At 40.3% G+C, this 13,371-nt stretch overlaps 1 protein-coding gene across 3 annotated transcripts in view; it reads left to right on the top strand.

The window, feature by feature from the left end:
* Window positions 1-11,441, top strand: part of LOC137384711 (ATP-binding cassette sub-family D member 2-like) — a 132,279-nt gene extending 120,838 nt beyond the window's left edge. For 2 of the 3 annotated variants that reach the window (XM_068059019.1, XM_068059021.1), the window contains 2 exons: window positions 5,474-5,599; window positions 7,365-11,441. In XM_068059019.1, coding sequence (XP_067915120.1) covers window positions 5,474-5,599; window positions 7,365-7,575 — 337 coding nt within the window. In that variant the 3' untranslated portion in view covers window positions 7,576-11,441. The remainder of the gene's footprint in view (window positions 1-5,473; window positions 5,600-7,364) is intronic. The other variant, XR_010977639.1, reaches the window with a different exon arrangement.
* The last annotated feature ends 1,930 nt before the right edge of the window (window positions 11,442-13,371 follow it).

Here is a 13,371-nt window from a genome sequence, read left to right as displayed (position 1 = left end):
ACACACAGTGGCAGCAGTGTACCATCTACAAGATGCACTGCAGCAATGCACCAAGGTTCCTTAGACAGCACCTTCCAAACCCACGACCTCTACCAACTAGAAGGACAAGGGCAGCAAATGCAGGGGAACACCACCACCTGCAAGTTCTCCTCCAAGTCACGCACCATCCTGACTTGGAACTATATCGCTGTTCCTTCACTGTCGCTGGGTCAAAATCCTGGAACTCCCTTCCTAACAGCAGTGTGGGTGTACCTACCCCACGTGGACTGCAGTGGTTCAAGAAGACAGCTCACCACCACCTTCTTGAGGGCAGTTAGGGATGGCAATAAATGCTGGTCTGACCAGCAACGCCCACATCCCATGAATGAATAAAAAAAAAACATTTGGCTGGTTGACTGTTGGAATGGATTGTGTTTGGGGGAGGGCACAGGGTGCCTGAATAGCCCTTTGTGGGCCTCTTTCGTAGCCAGGTGAGTGGCAGCAAGCACCATGGTCATATCTAGCTCTTCCTTGGAAGAGGATGCTGATTTGATCTGTACCTTCCTGTTCCTGCAGCTCCATTCCTCTCCGCAGTGCAATGTTGTGAAGGGCAGAGCACAACCATTCTGGAGACCCTTGATATAGCAAACTGAAGAGTGCTCCAGATCTGTCGAGGCACCTGAAACGCAACTTCGCAACCCCATGGCTTCTATTATTGGTCACGTGGCTCCTGCTGTATCTCTCCTCCCCTGGTTCACTGGTAGGGTTCCTTACAGGATTTTTTAGCCCGGTCTTTAGAGGGGTTCACTTGTCTTCCAGGAAATGAGTGCTCTGGCTGTTAAAGCCAGAATTCTCGGTTAAATTCCCAGTTAGTTGCCTCATTGAATATTTACCCGACAGCTCCATGGGGATTCCCCACTCGCCTGCAGACCTGCCCGGGTTAAATGTGGAAATGGGCAGGATCATGTTTGAGTTCATGACCTGATGCCAATTGTCAGGGCTTTAACCCACACCCATACCCACCTCCCCTTGGCAGTTAAAATTCTACCACATAATTCTTCATTTATATCCTCTGCACATTATAGGATGGTAATCCCTTGTAGCAGTTTTCCCCACCATTGATAGTGGTGACAGATGCACTCTTGACAGGATAGGGTTGTTATTTGCAAGGGAGCTGGTCTTAGCATAAAATACACATCAATTAATTGGATCTAGAGGCGGTAAGACGAGCCAAAGAAAACTTGCATAGTATAAGTCAAATTGGCTGATATTTGGTCAAAAAATATTAGTTGTTTGCTACTTAAACATGAAGCATGGAAGTTGCTCCTAATCCTTTTATCATGATGCAGTCCTATTCAAACACTGGTGTCTGAACCTTGAAATTTCTTTCTGCGCTCAGACATGCATAGGTTAGAGGTAGATGCTTATCTCATAGTTCATCCTCACAAGTGAAAGAAGATGCTGTCCAAGACATTTGGGAGAAACCTATTTCCCCTTTAGATTGCCATCAGCACTGGTATTTCTGTTTAATGACAGAGGTGAAGCTTACATATAACAGGGCAGCTTACTTTCAATGGCAGGCTTTCAACTGGAATATCTGCAGGTTTGGATGTAGCATTTGCAATCCCCCTTTTACCCACTGGTGAAAGAAGATTTCTCTTATAAGAAAGAAGGATCTTGCCTCTGTTCACTACTGTGATGTGCAAAAAACCATGACCTATCACTGGATGATCTTATTCTGCTCGTAATGAAGATCTGTTTGCATTTATTTTCAGTAATTCCATGTGCAGTTCAAAAGCCACGATCAGACAAGCTAATATGTCATATGTTTGGAAATTGTGCCAATTTAGGGCCTCATTGCTTTCTGTTAAGAACCTTAATTTGGTTCTTGGCCAGTTCTTATGCCATTGTTTAATCCTGTCAAATATGTGATTTTAAGATTTTTTTTTTACAGGGAAATCTGCACTATTCTTGGCATCAGTTTAGCTTGCAGAACTGATGGACTAAAATCCCTTATTGTAATAGGCCTTATTTGATCTAACAATTCAGCAAGGATCCTTAGATCTGAACTGGAGCACTTTCTGAAGACCACTTCTTAGTTTCATTTGCATCAAGAAATTGTCCTAGTTTTGGAATACTGCCATATGGGTCAGAACTGAAATATTGTTTCCAATATACTACATATGCTGAGCTCTGCTATTATGATTCTCCACAGAGAAATTTAGGAAATCTAAACAGTTATTAATTTCCTATAGTACAAAGACTTCCAATGGGCAGAGTGCTGAGCTCCCCTGCCTCTTTGTGTCCTGATGGTACTATAAATAGAGGTATGGATAATGAGTCTTCCATGCTACTGGCTCAATCATGGGGCCAGCATGAGGTGTTCCATCATCCTTTTTGTGGAGGAAGGGAGTGGGCTTCTGTCTATTGAGAATTCAGTTGGTCTTGTTGATGCAAAGAATGCCTCAGCAGGTGAGGGAGAGCATAGCTATTCAATTCAGGATGTGTAAGTGGTTGTTACTTGTCAGAGGGCCTTGCAATCTACCAGACCCTGTTTTATTTTGCTCAGTTATGGGAAGGAGGAGTAATCCACCCTAATTTGTTCATGGAGGGGCATGCTGGGTAGTGGATCAGAAGATCTTTATTTCATTAAGTTGTCAACCAGTACTTGACATTAATTCATCCTTTGGAATCCACAAGAAGCATTGCTACATAACCACCTAATGACCAAGGTTTGAAGCATAGTAGAGGCTGTCATGACACAACAACGTAATGTAAGGTTAAGTTAAAACCTTGAGTTCCACTGTACATTGGGCAGTGCATAGTGGCCTCTGCACACCAGGGTCTTACCCATTCACATTGCAGGGATATATTTTTGAGGGGATCTTACTCAAAATATTTGCATCCTCTACACGTGATCCTATCAGTCCATTTTGGGCTGTTAACATGAATTGGTTAGCTTATTTTAGTTCAACTACAGCTCATAATTAATTGGTGGATTTATGTAGGTCTTTTTTTTTATGATGTAGAAGTAGGAAACCATGTTCGCCATCATATGTGCATGGTTTGCACTTGCTTTCCTGAGAACTTCAAGTGAATTTATACTGCTATTGTGATGCGCTGTCTCGCTAGATAATATATTGTGTTACACACTACATTCAGTTATATCGCTCTTACAATGCACAATTCATTTCTGGCCTAATATTCATCCAGCAATTTCCTTAAAGGCGCTAATTGATGCAGCATAAATTGACTTTCTGGGTGTCCATTCAACATGCCGGGGCGGCACAGTGGCGCAGTGGTTAGCACCGCAGCCTCACAGCTCCAGGGACCCGGGTTCGATGCCGGGTACTGCCTGTGTGGAGTTTGCAAGTTCTCCCTGTGTCTGCGTGGGTTTTCTCCGGGTGCTCCGGTTTCCTCCCACAAGCCAAAAGACTTGCAGGTTGATAGGTAAATTGGCCATTATAAATTGTCACTAGTATAGGTAGGTGGTAGGGAAATATAGGGACAGGTGGGGATGTTTGGTAGGAATATGGGATTAGTGTAGGATTAGTATAAATGGGTGGTTGATGTTCGGCACAGACTCGGTGGGCCGAAGGGCCTGTTTCAGTGCTGTATCTCTAATCTAATCTAATCTAAAAAATGCCCACTGCTCTATTGGAGGGAGATAATTGGAGGGGGAATTTTTTTTTATTCATGGGATGTGAGCATTGATGGCTGGGACAGCATATATTGCCCATCCCTAACTGCCCTTGAGAAGGTGGTGGTGAGCCGCCTTCTTGAACCGGTGCAGTCCATGTTGGGTAGGTATACCCACTGTGCTGTTAGGAAGGAAGTCCAGGATTTTGACCAGCGACAGTGAAGGAACGGCGATATAGTTCCAAGTCAGGATGGTGTCTGGCTTGGAGGGGAACTTGCAGGTGGCGGTGTTCCCATGCAATTGCTGCCCTGTCCTTCTAGGTGGTAGAGTTTGAGAGTTTGGAAGGTGCTGTCTAAGGAACCTTGTTGCATTGCTGCAGTGCATCTTGTAGATGGTACACACTGCTGCCACTGTGCATCAGTGGTGGAGGGAGTGAATGTTTGTGAATGGAGTGCCAATCAAGCGGGCTGCTTTGTCCTGGATGGTGTGGAACTTCTTGAGTGTTGTTGGAGCTGCACCCATCCAGGCAAGTGGTGAGTATTCCATCACACTCCTGACTTGTGCCTTGTAGATGGTGGACAGGCTTTGGGGAGACGGGAGGTGAGTTAGTCGCTGCAGGATTCCTAGCCTCTGAATCTCATTACTATCTCTTGTGGAGCTCTTAATTTTATACTTGCATTGCCTAGTTTGTTACTCACATTCCAAGTTTTTTACTCACATTCCAAGTTAAGTAACCTGCTAGCAACTCATGGTTTTCAGCATTTTAAAGACCTGGATCATGTTTCCCTCTTAATCTTATTTTCCGTGATGAAAATAAGTAAATTGTGTTAATCCTGCCTCAGTTCTGAACACTTTCCAGTTCATTCATTATTTTTGGCAGGCAGGATTTTCAAAACTATGTAAATATTTCAATTGTGACATCACAGATACGTGGCACAAATAACTTGCTTAGCCTTGTATTCAGTGCATCTTTGTACTTACTGTATCAGCTGTTGCTCAGCTGGTAGCTTTCTCATCACTGAGTCAGAATGTTGTTGATTTGAGCCCACTTCAGGACTTGCAGACAAAAATCATGGTTGGTGCTCCAGTGCAGTATTGAGGGAGTGTTGCCCTGTTGGAGGTGCTGTCTTTTGTGTGAAATGTTAAACTGAGGCCCTGTCTTCCCCCTCAGGTGGGCGTAAAAGATCATATGGCACTGTTTTAAAGAAATGCCAGGCAAGTTATCCCTGCCATCTTCACCAATATTTATCCCTCAATCACCATTAAAAAATGATCTGGTTATTATCACATTATTGTTTGTGGGAGCTTGCTGTGTGCAAATTGGCTGCCACGTTTCCTGCATTACAACAGTGACTACCCTTCAGCAGTACTTCATTGTCTGTAAAGGGCTTTGGGATTTCCTGTGGTCATGAAAGGCACTATATGAATAAATACAAGTCTTTCTTTGTTTTTTTAATTAGGTTTCTTATTAACAACTGCATAGTGACTGGATCCTTGCAGTGAATTGACAGTGATCACATCCAAATTTGTTTTAACTGGTTCAGATTGGCAGGATGAAGCAATATGGGCCCATTGGGAAAATGAAAATAGGTGGAGAGATTAGTGAAGTAAATAGCTACAGTTATACTTAAATGAAAAGTATTTAAGAAATAAACACATGAAGGAATAAAAGTTTATGCTGATAGGGTTAGATAAATAGAGGTAGGAGGAGGCTGAATTGCAGCATAAACAATGGCTTGGACCAGTTAGGTGGAACAGCTGCAGTTCAACAAAACATTCAAGGCTCATATGCATTATTGAAAATGTACCAGTATATTTAGCATTTTACTGAGTTTATTTAATGTGTTTGTTTAGACCAAAATATGCGTTGCTGGATGAATGCACAAGTGCTGTAAGCATTGATGTTGAAGGCAAGATATTTCAGACTGCAAAGGATTCCGGGATTTCATTACTTTCTATTACTCACAGGCCATCTCTATGGTGAGTACCTACCCCCTTACAAAAGCTGGAAGGAAAAATATACACATACTCTGTTTTGTTGCATCAAATATTTTCCATTACTAACAAATTTGCCAGCAGGACCTGGTGGCATGATTCAGCACCACATTAGTACAGTGATGAAGGAATGAATTATCTTGGTGCAATATTTTAGCATTTCATACCTGGATAAATATATCGGATTCTGAGAAACAGTTATTCTGATTCCTAATAATATGATTATGTTCCCAGCATTTTCATGGATTTTGGCATTATGAAAATATAATATTAAAATACAGTCTTATAAGTGTATCATAATCGGTAATTAATTTGACTTAGCTGAAGTTGCAAATTGAGTCATTTGTGATCTATTAAGTCAATAAAACTTTATACTGTAAATGAAATATAAATATTCAGTATGAATTTTCTTTTAGGAAACAACCTTAAATGAAAGTACATTTGAGGTAATGGAAATTAAAAAGTACATCAATTCAATTCCAGACATTAAATATATATGTTTATGTGAATTTACCTCATGGAAGTTGAGATATATATATAAATATATATATATATATATATAAAATATATAATTTTCTGCAATGAAAGCACTATTTTTTGGGGTATCTGACATTATTTGGAATCTGGTTCTCCAGGAATATGCCAATATTTGTAATATTTGCACCCAACAGTAAAGTTTAAAAATTTTGTCCTAACATTTTATAATTTCACAAAATTACAGAGAACATGTATTGGCAAAATATTCCAGTAAATCAAGTACACATTTTATTTTAAAATTGTTGTTGTATAAATGGACCCCTGAACATTACCCACAAATCCTTACAGGAGCCAGCCTTTCCGTCACTAAGTATTCGTAAGTTTCACAACCCAACCATCTCCCCACATTCCACTCATCCTTTGTACTTAAGTTGCTCCAAGCCATCTTACTACTGGTACCAGGCCATAGCCTAATATAACTGACATTTTTTTAATCTCTCCTCACGTGCTTTCAGATGTAAGCCGTCCACTTCTTTCCAGACCATGACCTTCTCTGCTCACTATCCCCCTTGATTTACCCCACTCCAACATCTTGCTTTCTTTTCTACAAATCGCAGAAGCTCCTGGACATCCTCTGTTCAGCTAATTCCAGTATCTGCCACAAAAATAAAAGCGACCTTCTGCATCTTCCTCTCAGTTTACTATAATCCCTAATTTAGTATCAGCAATCTTCAATACCACTCCTTTTCTACCAATGTCCAAATCATTTATATAAATAGGGAAGAAAACCAGTTCCTGCACAGACCTCTAAGAGACATCTCACATACATGCTGCCAATCCAAACAGCATCTATTTACCCCTTCTGTCTGCTTTACTTCCCCTGGGCATCTGTCTATGCTGCTACTTTCCTTTGAATAATATTTTGCTTTGTGTCTTATGTGGCACCTTATCAAATGCCTTCTTAAAATCCATGTACACAACACCTACCAAATTGAGACAATTTTTTCAGTGAGCAATACTACAAGAAATCAACTTGCATTGATAGAATTATCATTTCTTCCAAGATAACCATTGAAAGCTATTAAGACTTCTTAAGTGTGAGAGTTCTTTAAAAATGCAAGTGCCTATTGTCAGCTGATACACATTCTGAAAATAAATGATCATGTTGCAGAACAGCAGCAAAAACAAATCCAGTTCTTTATTTTCAGCTGGAAGTTTTAGTATTTGTAGAATGGAAGGAATATTTGTAAGGTTACTTTGATTTATTTTGTAGGAAGTACCACACGCACTTGTTACAATTTGATGGGGAAGGTGGTTGGCGATTTGAACAATTGGACACTGCTACTCGACTTTCACTGGCTGAGGAAAAGCAGAGACTTGAGTCTCAACTGGCCGGAATCCCTCAAATGCAACAACGACTGAATGAACTGTGCAGGGTTTTGGGAGAAGACTCTGTGCTTAGAACCACTGGAATTGTAGATTAATGACACTGACGATGAATGTGAATAACATGGCAAGAGGAGCTACAGAAGAATTGCATGAGGCAAACAAAATAAATAAAAATAGAATTTCCTATTTATTAAGAATCAATAACTAGCTTCCTCCAGTACAATAAAACTTAATTTTTTACACACATAATCTTATCATTCCTTTAGAATACTGTGATGTTAACTTTTTTTTAGTTTACATTATTGAAATATTAAGCACCTAGTAGTCATTTTGAAAGCATTTGCTTAAAAATATTAAGGATGTTAAGAGGAAACTAGAATTTACACTTTCCAAGGAATTGGTTGCCATTCTTTAAATGTAATTAAAGGCTCTGCCCAAATTGAGAAGTTGAAGGAGCCTTTTTTTGTTTTAACAAAAGTGTAGTATCAAATGTCATCAGGTACAGCAATTGGCGAGCCTAGATTTTTGACAAGGATGATGCCACACCCATCTTATTTATTGATACAGCACTGAAACCGGCCCTTCCGCCCACCAAGTCTGTGCCGACCAACAACCACCCATTTATACTAACCCTACAGTAATCCCGTAATCCCTACCACCTACCTACACTAGGGGCAATTTACAATGTCCAATTTACCTATCAACCTGCAAGTCTTTGGCTGTGGAAGGAAACTGGAGCACCCGGCGAAAACCCACGCGGTCACAGGGAGAACTTGCAAACTCCGCACAGGCAGTACCCAGAATAGAACCTGTGCGGAGATTGCAAGTTCTCCCTGTGACCGCGTGGGTTTTCTCCGGGTGCTCCAGTTTCCTCGCACAGCCAAAGACTTGCGAGCTGTGAGGCTGCGGTGCTAACCACTGCGCCGCCCTCCACTCAGCACTCTGCCCAGGATGTTCCTTTGCAATAACCACAAACAGTATTTTATTTTAATTCTCAGAATTCATTGTTTTTGGGGAACAAGAGGAGGGGAAGGGAGTGGTTCTCATATATTTACAATTTTTTTAATGGAATAATAATGGATCCCTAAATTATAAGATCTATAATTCTAACCATGGTTACAGCATGAACTGTTAATTTCCTATTTGCTGTTACTACAGCACTCTACTAAAAACTGCTCGTGCATTTCTTGCAGATCCCAATTACCAAATTATGCTTTAGTATTGCTGAAAGTAGAGACATTTTGTCAAAGCTTTTCATTTTGCACTCGTCAGGACAACTCACAAAAATTCCAATGTAAGGTACAGGCCGTACCCAATGAGCCTATGCTTGCAAAACTCACAACAGTGTCCAACATTAGATGTGAGTCCGAGATTGGACAACATTTGCTAAATAATCCTGTGTGCTAAAAATTACACTGACAACCAATTTAAGATTGTCAGTCGGACTCGTAGTGTGGCGCATTTGCGTGTACTGGAAGCTACTTACATTTATACACAGGGCCCTGTTCTTTGCAGACAGAAAGAACATGTACACACATTGCGCCTAAACAAAATAAGTTACAGCCTTTCGCTGGTTCATTCCTCAGGGCAATGCCTTGTCCAATCAGTCAAGCTGGCTCTTTTAAATTTCAAACGAGGCTTGGCAATTAACTGTCAGTCACCATAAACTGGTGCATTCTCCATGGCATTGCCTCTACCAATCAGGGTCCACTTGCCAACCAATCAGCATTCTCTTCTCCTACAGTATACATTTGTTGTTTCGCTTACATTAGTATTCTTGCGAGTTGTCCTGATGAGTGCAAGAGAAAAAGCTTCGGCAAAATGTCTCTATTTTCAGCAATACTCAAAGTTCTATACTACCAAACGACTATTTAAATTATGCTTACTCTAATTCCATGTTTTTTTAAAATTAAAATGACATAGTTTTCTGTTTACTGTAATTACTAATTAGTACAGTATTTAACATAAAATGTCCACCTTTTGCTACAACAAAGGAAGTATTCGTTGTATCTGCTTTTTATCACTGAACAGCCTAATAATGCATTAAAAAAAAAATGCCTGAGTTCACCTTGTTTTTTTGAAAGCTTTCGTGAATAGGTTAGAACTTAATTAGATCAGAGCTCAAACTCTTCGACATAATTTGTGTTCTCTATGTACTTGATATTTTTCACATTTGCACTGGGATACCAAGTTTTTGTCCTGTTTACTATTTTAAATTCTTTGGAGAATGGAGGCACTGAATTTTTTTATTTATTTAACCCCATTTGTTCCTTTCCTTCCCCATCAGGATGGCATGGACGATGAATTTTACAAGTGTTGATTGGCCAACTGGAAGTATGCTTCCATGGTGCAGGACTAGACCTGTTTCTGTTGCACCTCTCTGCTGGTGCAAGGTGTTCCACCTAGAGTATATAAAACTTGTGCACTAAGGAAAGTCAGAGCTCAAATGACAATCCAGGCCAGTATTTAATCTTATAAGGTGTAAATGGCAGCCAGAACAGTACTGCCACAGCTCCTAAGTAGCCTTTCTATTTGTTATTAGATTTAAGAAAAAGTTGATGTGTTTGAAGTTGTATTGTTATTAATTGTATTATCATTGGACCATTATCATTTCTTAGTATTTTGTGTAACTAAAATTGACTTGTAAATAAACTGGTAATTAATATATCCATGATAAATTTTGCTTAAATGTTAAAATTGGACAGTTTGTATTCTTGGGACAGAAAGTAATATTCTGTCTTCCACTGCATGTGCTTGTATGCTGTAAAATACTGGTTTTCAAAAGGTATCGTGCTAGTCTAACAGTACCTCAGCTCCAGCTTCATATTCTGAAATCACTTTTGCATGATTCATGTATATTACAGTAATAACTCTGATCATGCATTTCATCAAAATATTATGGTGTAGTAGCTCCAACAACAAAATATTTGTATGGCTGGACCAGGATGTGACAGGAAAAAAAAGCGTGTGCTTGGGAAACAAGCAAGGCCGTTGTTTCTTATAGTGTTTTGAAAGAGCTTAGTAATTACAAATTCATTGCATTTTATATTGTGACAGAAAAAAGTACAATAAAATATGGGTAGGAATTCGTCTCGGGAGGTGGCACAAAACAGGCAGTATCAGTTCGGCTGCCAGATATACGTAGCACCTGATTTTCAGTTCTGTTGCAGTCAATGAAACTGAATATCGGCTTCCGCTTGAAACAGGTGACTGAACTAATACCACCTGTCTTGCGCCACTGTCTGAGATGAATTTCTACTCCTACATGTTTTGCAGGTCTATAATTTTTGAGATGATAATTCTGGTATAACTCACCAAATACCAAATTTGGGAATTGTGCCCCAAAACTTGATCATTTTGCTGGTTGTTAAAGATTACGCAGAGAAGCTATATATTTGATCAAGGCTCATTTACTGTTGACAGATATGATGGAAGTAGATGAAGTGATGCATATTTGTAGTAGAACAAAGTCAGAGCTAGCTGAAACATCTCAAATGCTGTATTCTGCTCTTGCTAGCTAATGATTGCCAGTCTCCTTTGAATTTTTAGAGCTGGTAAGAGAATTGGATAAACATGCAGAAATATAATATTGAAGTGCAGTAGAGAGTATCTTTAATATGTCTCACAGTTTATCAACAGAGGCAATATATGTAAACGATGTCAAATTGTGGTATATTTGAAACACCACTATATTCAACTTCCATTTTGTACTGTTCAGGATTAATACTTAAATCTGAGTACAGCTTAATTTATAGATGTCTTCAAAGCAGTCCAGACGGTAGAGAGCAAATCACATAATCTAAAATGAATTGAAAATTTACCTCAAATAAATATGAATTCTGTTTTGCATTTAAATTTGTTTCATTTAATCGGTATGTAAATGCACCATGTGTATTGTATTTTCGACAACATAATAGATTTATTGTTTATACAAGAATTAAAACTTCTGAGTTACCATTAACTTTTATTTCTATAATATTTTACTATAAACTAATTATTGTGGCCTTTGAAGTAAATAAAAATAGAAGGGAATTGGATTTATACAGCACCTTTCACAACCTCGGGATACCCAAAATGCTTTATAGCTGGTGAAGTACTTCTGAAGTAGTCACTACTGTAATGTGTAGAAACACAGCCAATTTGTGCACAGCATGGTCCCACAAATAGCAATGAGGTAATGAAAGGATAATGTGTTTTAGTGATGTTGATAGAAGGATTAATATTGGTCAGGACACTAGGGGACCTCCCAAGATCACCTTCGTATAATGCCAAAGGATATTTTATGTCCATCTCAGAGGGCAGACAGGGCCTCAATCTAACGTCTCATCAAAGACGACACATCTCACAGTGCAGCACTCCCTCAGTTCTGTTCTTAAGTGCCAGCTTGTATTTTGTGCCCAAGTCTGTGGAGGACTGAGGTAAGAGTGCTACCACTCAGCCAAACATGATAGCTTAAACATTCTGAAACTGGTTGAATATGTCAGTTTTTAGAAAATTGTGAATCCTAATTCTCAATCAGATGTGGACTGTAATTAGGAGGCAGTTTAAATCGCAGTGGGAAGACAAGGCCAGATTTTACTCAACAAAGCTGTTGTAGAATATAGTGGTATAGACTGAGGAAGTCATTCAGGTGCTGCAAGCCGTCCAGGAGAGGAGGCATAATGCCTGGGAATGATTATTGTTCTACCTCTCTGGCCCCCACCCCATCAAAGTGCCTGTGCACCAAAAATGGGAAGAGATTGCTAAATGTAGTGCACCACCACAATCATAGATGTGGCTAACGAAGAGCCTTTGCAACATAGAGCTCAAGGAAATCTATGGCCACAAGAATCCCAGCAGGCTGTCCCTAAAACCCTGCAGCCAGCCAAAGCAGTCCTTCTATAAGGAAATCACTTAGGATTAGTAGATTAGATGCCACTTCAAATGGCACTGCAGCAACTCGCTAAGGCTGCTTTGACAGCACTTTCCAAACCTGTGATCATGGCAGCAGACACATGGGAACACCACTACCTACAAGTTCCTCTCCCAGCCACACACCATCCTGACTTGGAAATATATCACTATACCACTGTCGCTGGATCAAAAACCTGGAACTCCCTTCTTAACAGTATTGTGGTGTACCTACACCAGATGGACTGCAGTGGTTCAAGGCGGCGGCTCACTGCCAGCTTCTCAAGGGCAATTAGAGATGGGTAACAAATGCTGGCCCTACTAGTGATGATCACATTCCATGAAAGAATTTTCTAAAAATCTGAAGACACAAGCATGAAGGGGCAGCACTGCCTACTCAAAACTGTCATAACATTCACAATATAATGGAGGAAATCAGTGCATAGCACTTGATCATTTGTGCTCAGTATTGTAATATCTTCTTTGGCCTCCTTATCTCGAGAGACAATGGATAAGCGCCTGGAGGTGGTCAGTGGTTTGTGAAGCAGTGGCTATAAAGGCCAATTCTAGAGTGACGGGCTCTTCCATAGGTGTTGCAGAGAAATTTGTTTGTCGGGGCTGTTGCACAGTTGGCTCTCCCCTTGCACCCCTGTCTTTTTTCCTGCCAACTACTAAGTCTCTTCTACTCGCCACACTTTAGCCCCGTCTTTATGGCTGCCCGCCAGCTCTGGCGAACGCTGGCAACTGACTCCCACGACTTGTGATCAATGTCACAGGATTTCATGTCACGTTTGCAGATGTCTTTAAAGCGGAGACATGGACGGCCGGTGGGTCTGATACCAGTGGCGAGCTCGCTGTACAATGTGTCTTTGGGGATCCTGCCATCTTCCATGCGGCTCACATGGCCAAGCCATGGCAATAGATGGTATTTGAAGAACAGTATGACATTGAAGACAAGTTGCTTAATAAATATTGTTTGCTCCTCTAATTAGCAGCTATGG

This window comes from Heterodontus francisci, chromosome 27, assembly GCF_036365525.1.
Source record: "Heterodontus francisci isolate sHetFra1 chromosome 27, sHetFra1.hap1, whole genome shotgun sequence".
NCBI classification, from domain to species: domain Eukaryota; kingdom Metazoa; phylum Chordata; class Chondrichthyes; order Heterodontiformes; family Heterodontidae; genus Heterodontus; species Heterodontus francisci.
Note: the sequence above shows the minus strand (reverse complement) of the source record. Positions and strands in the feature narration are given on the sequence as shown.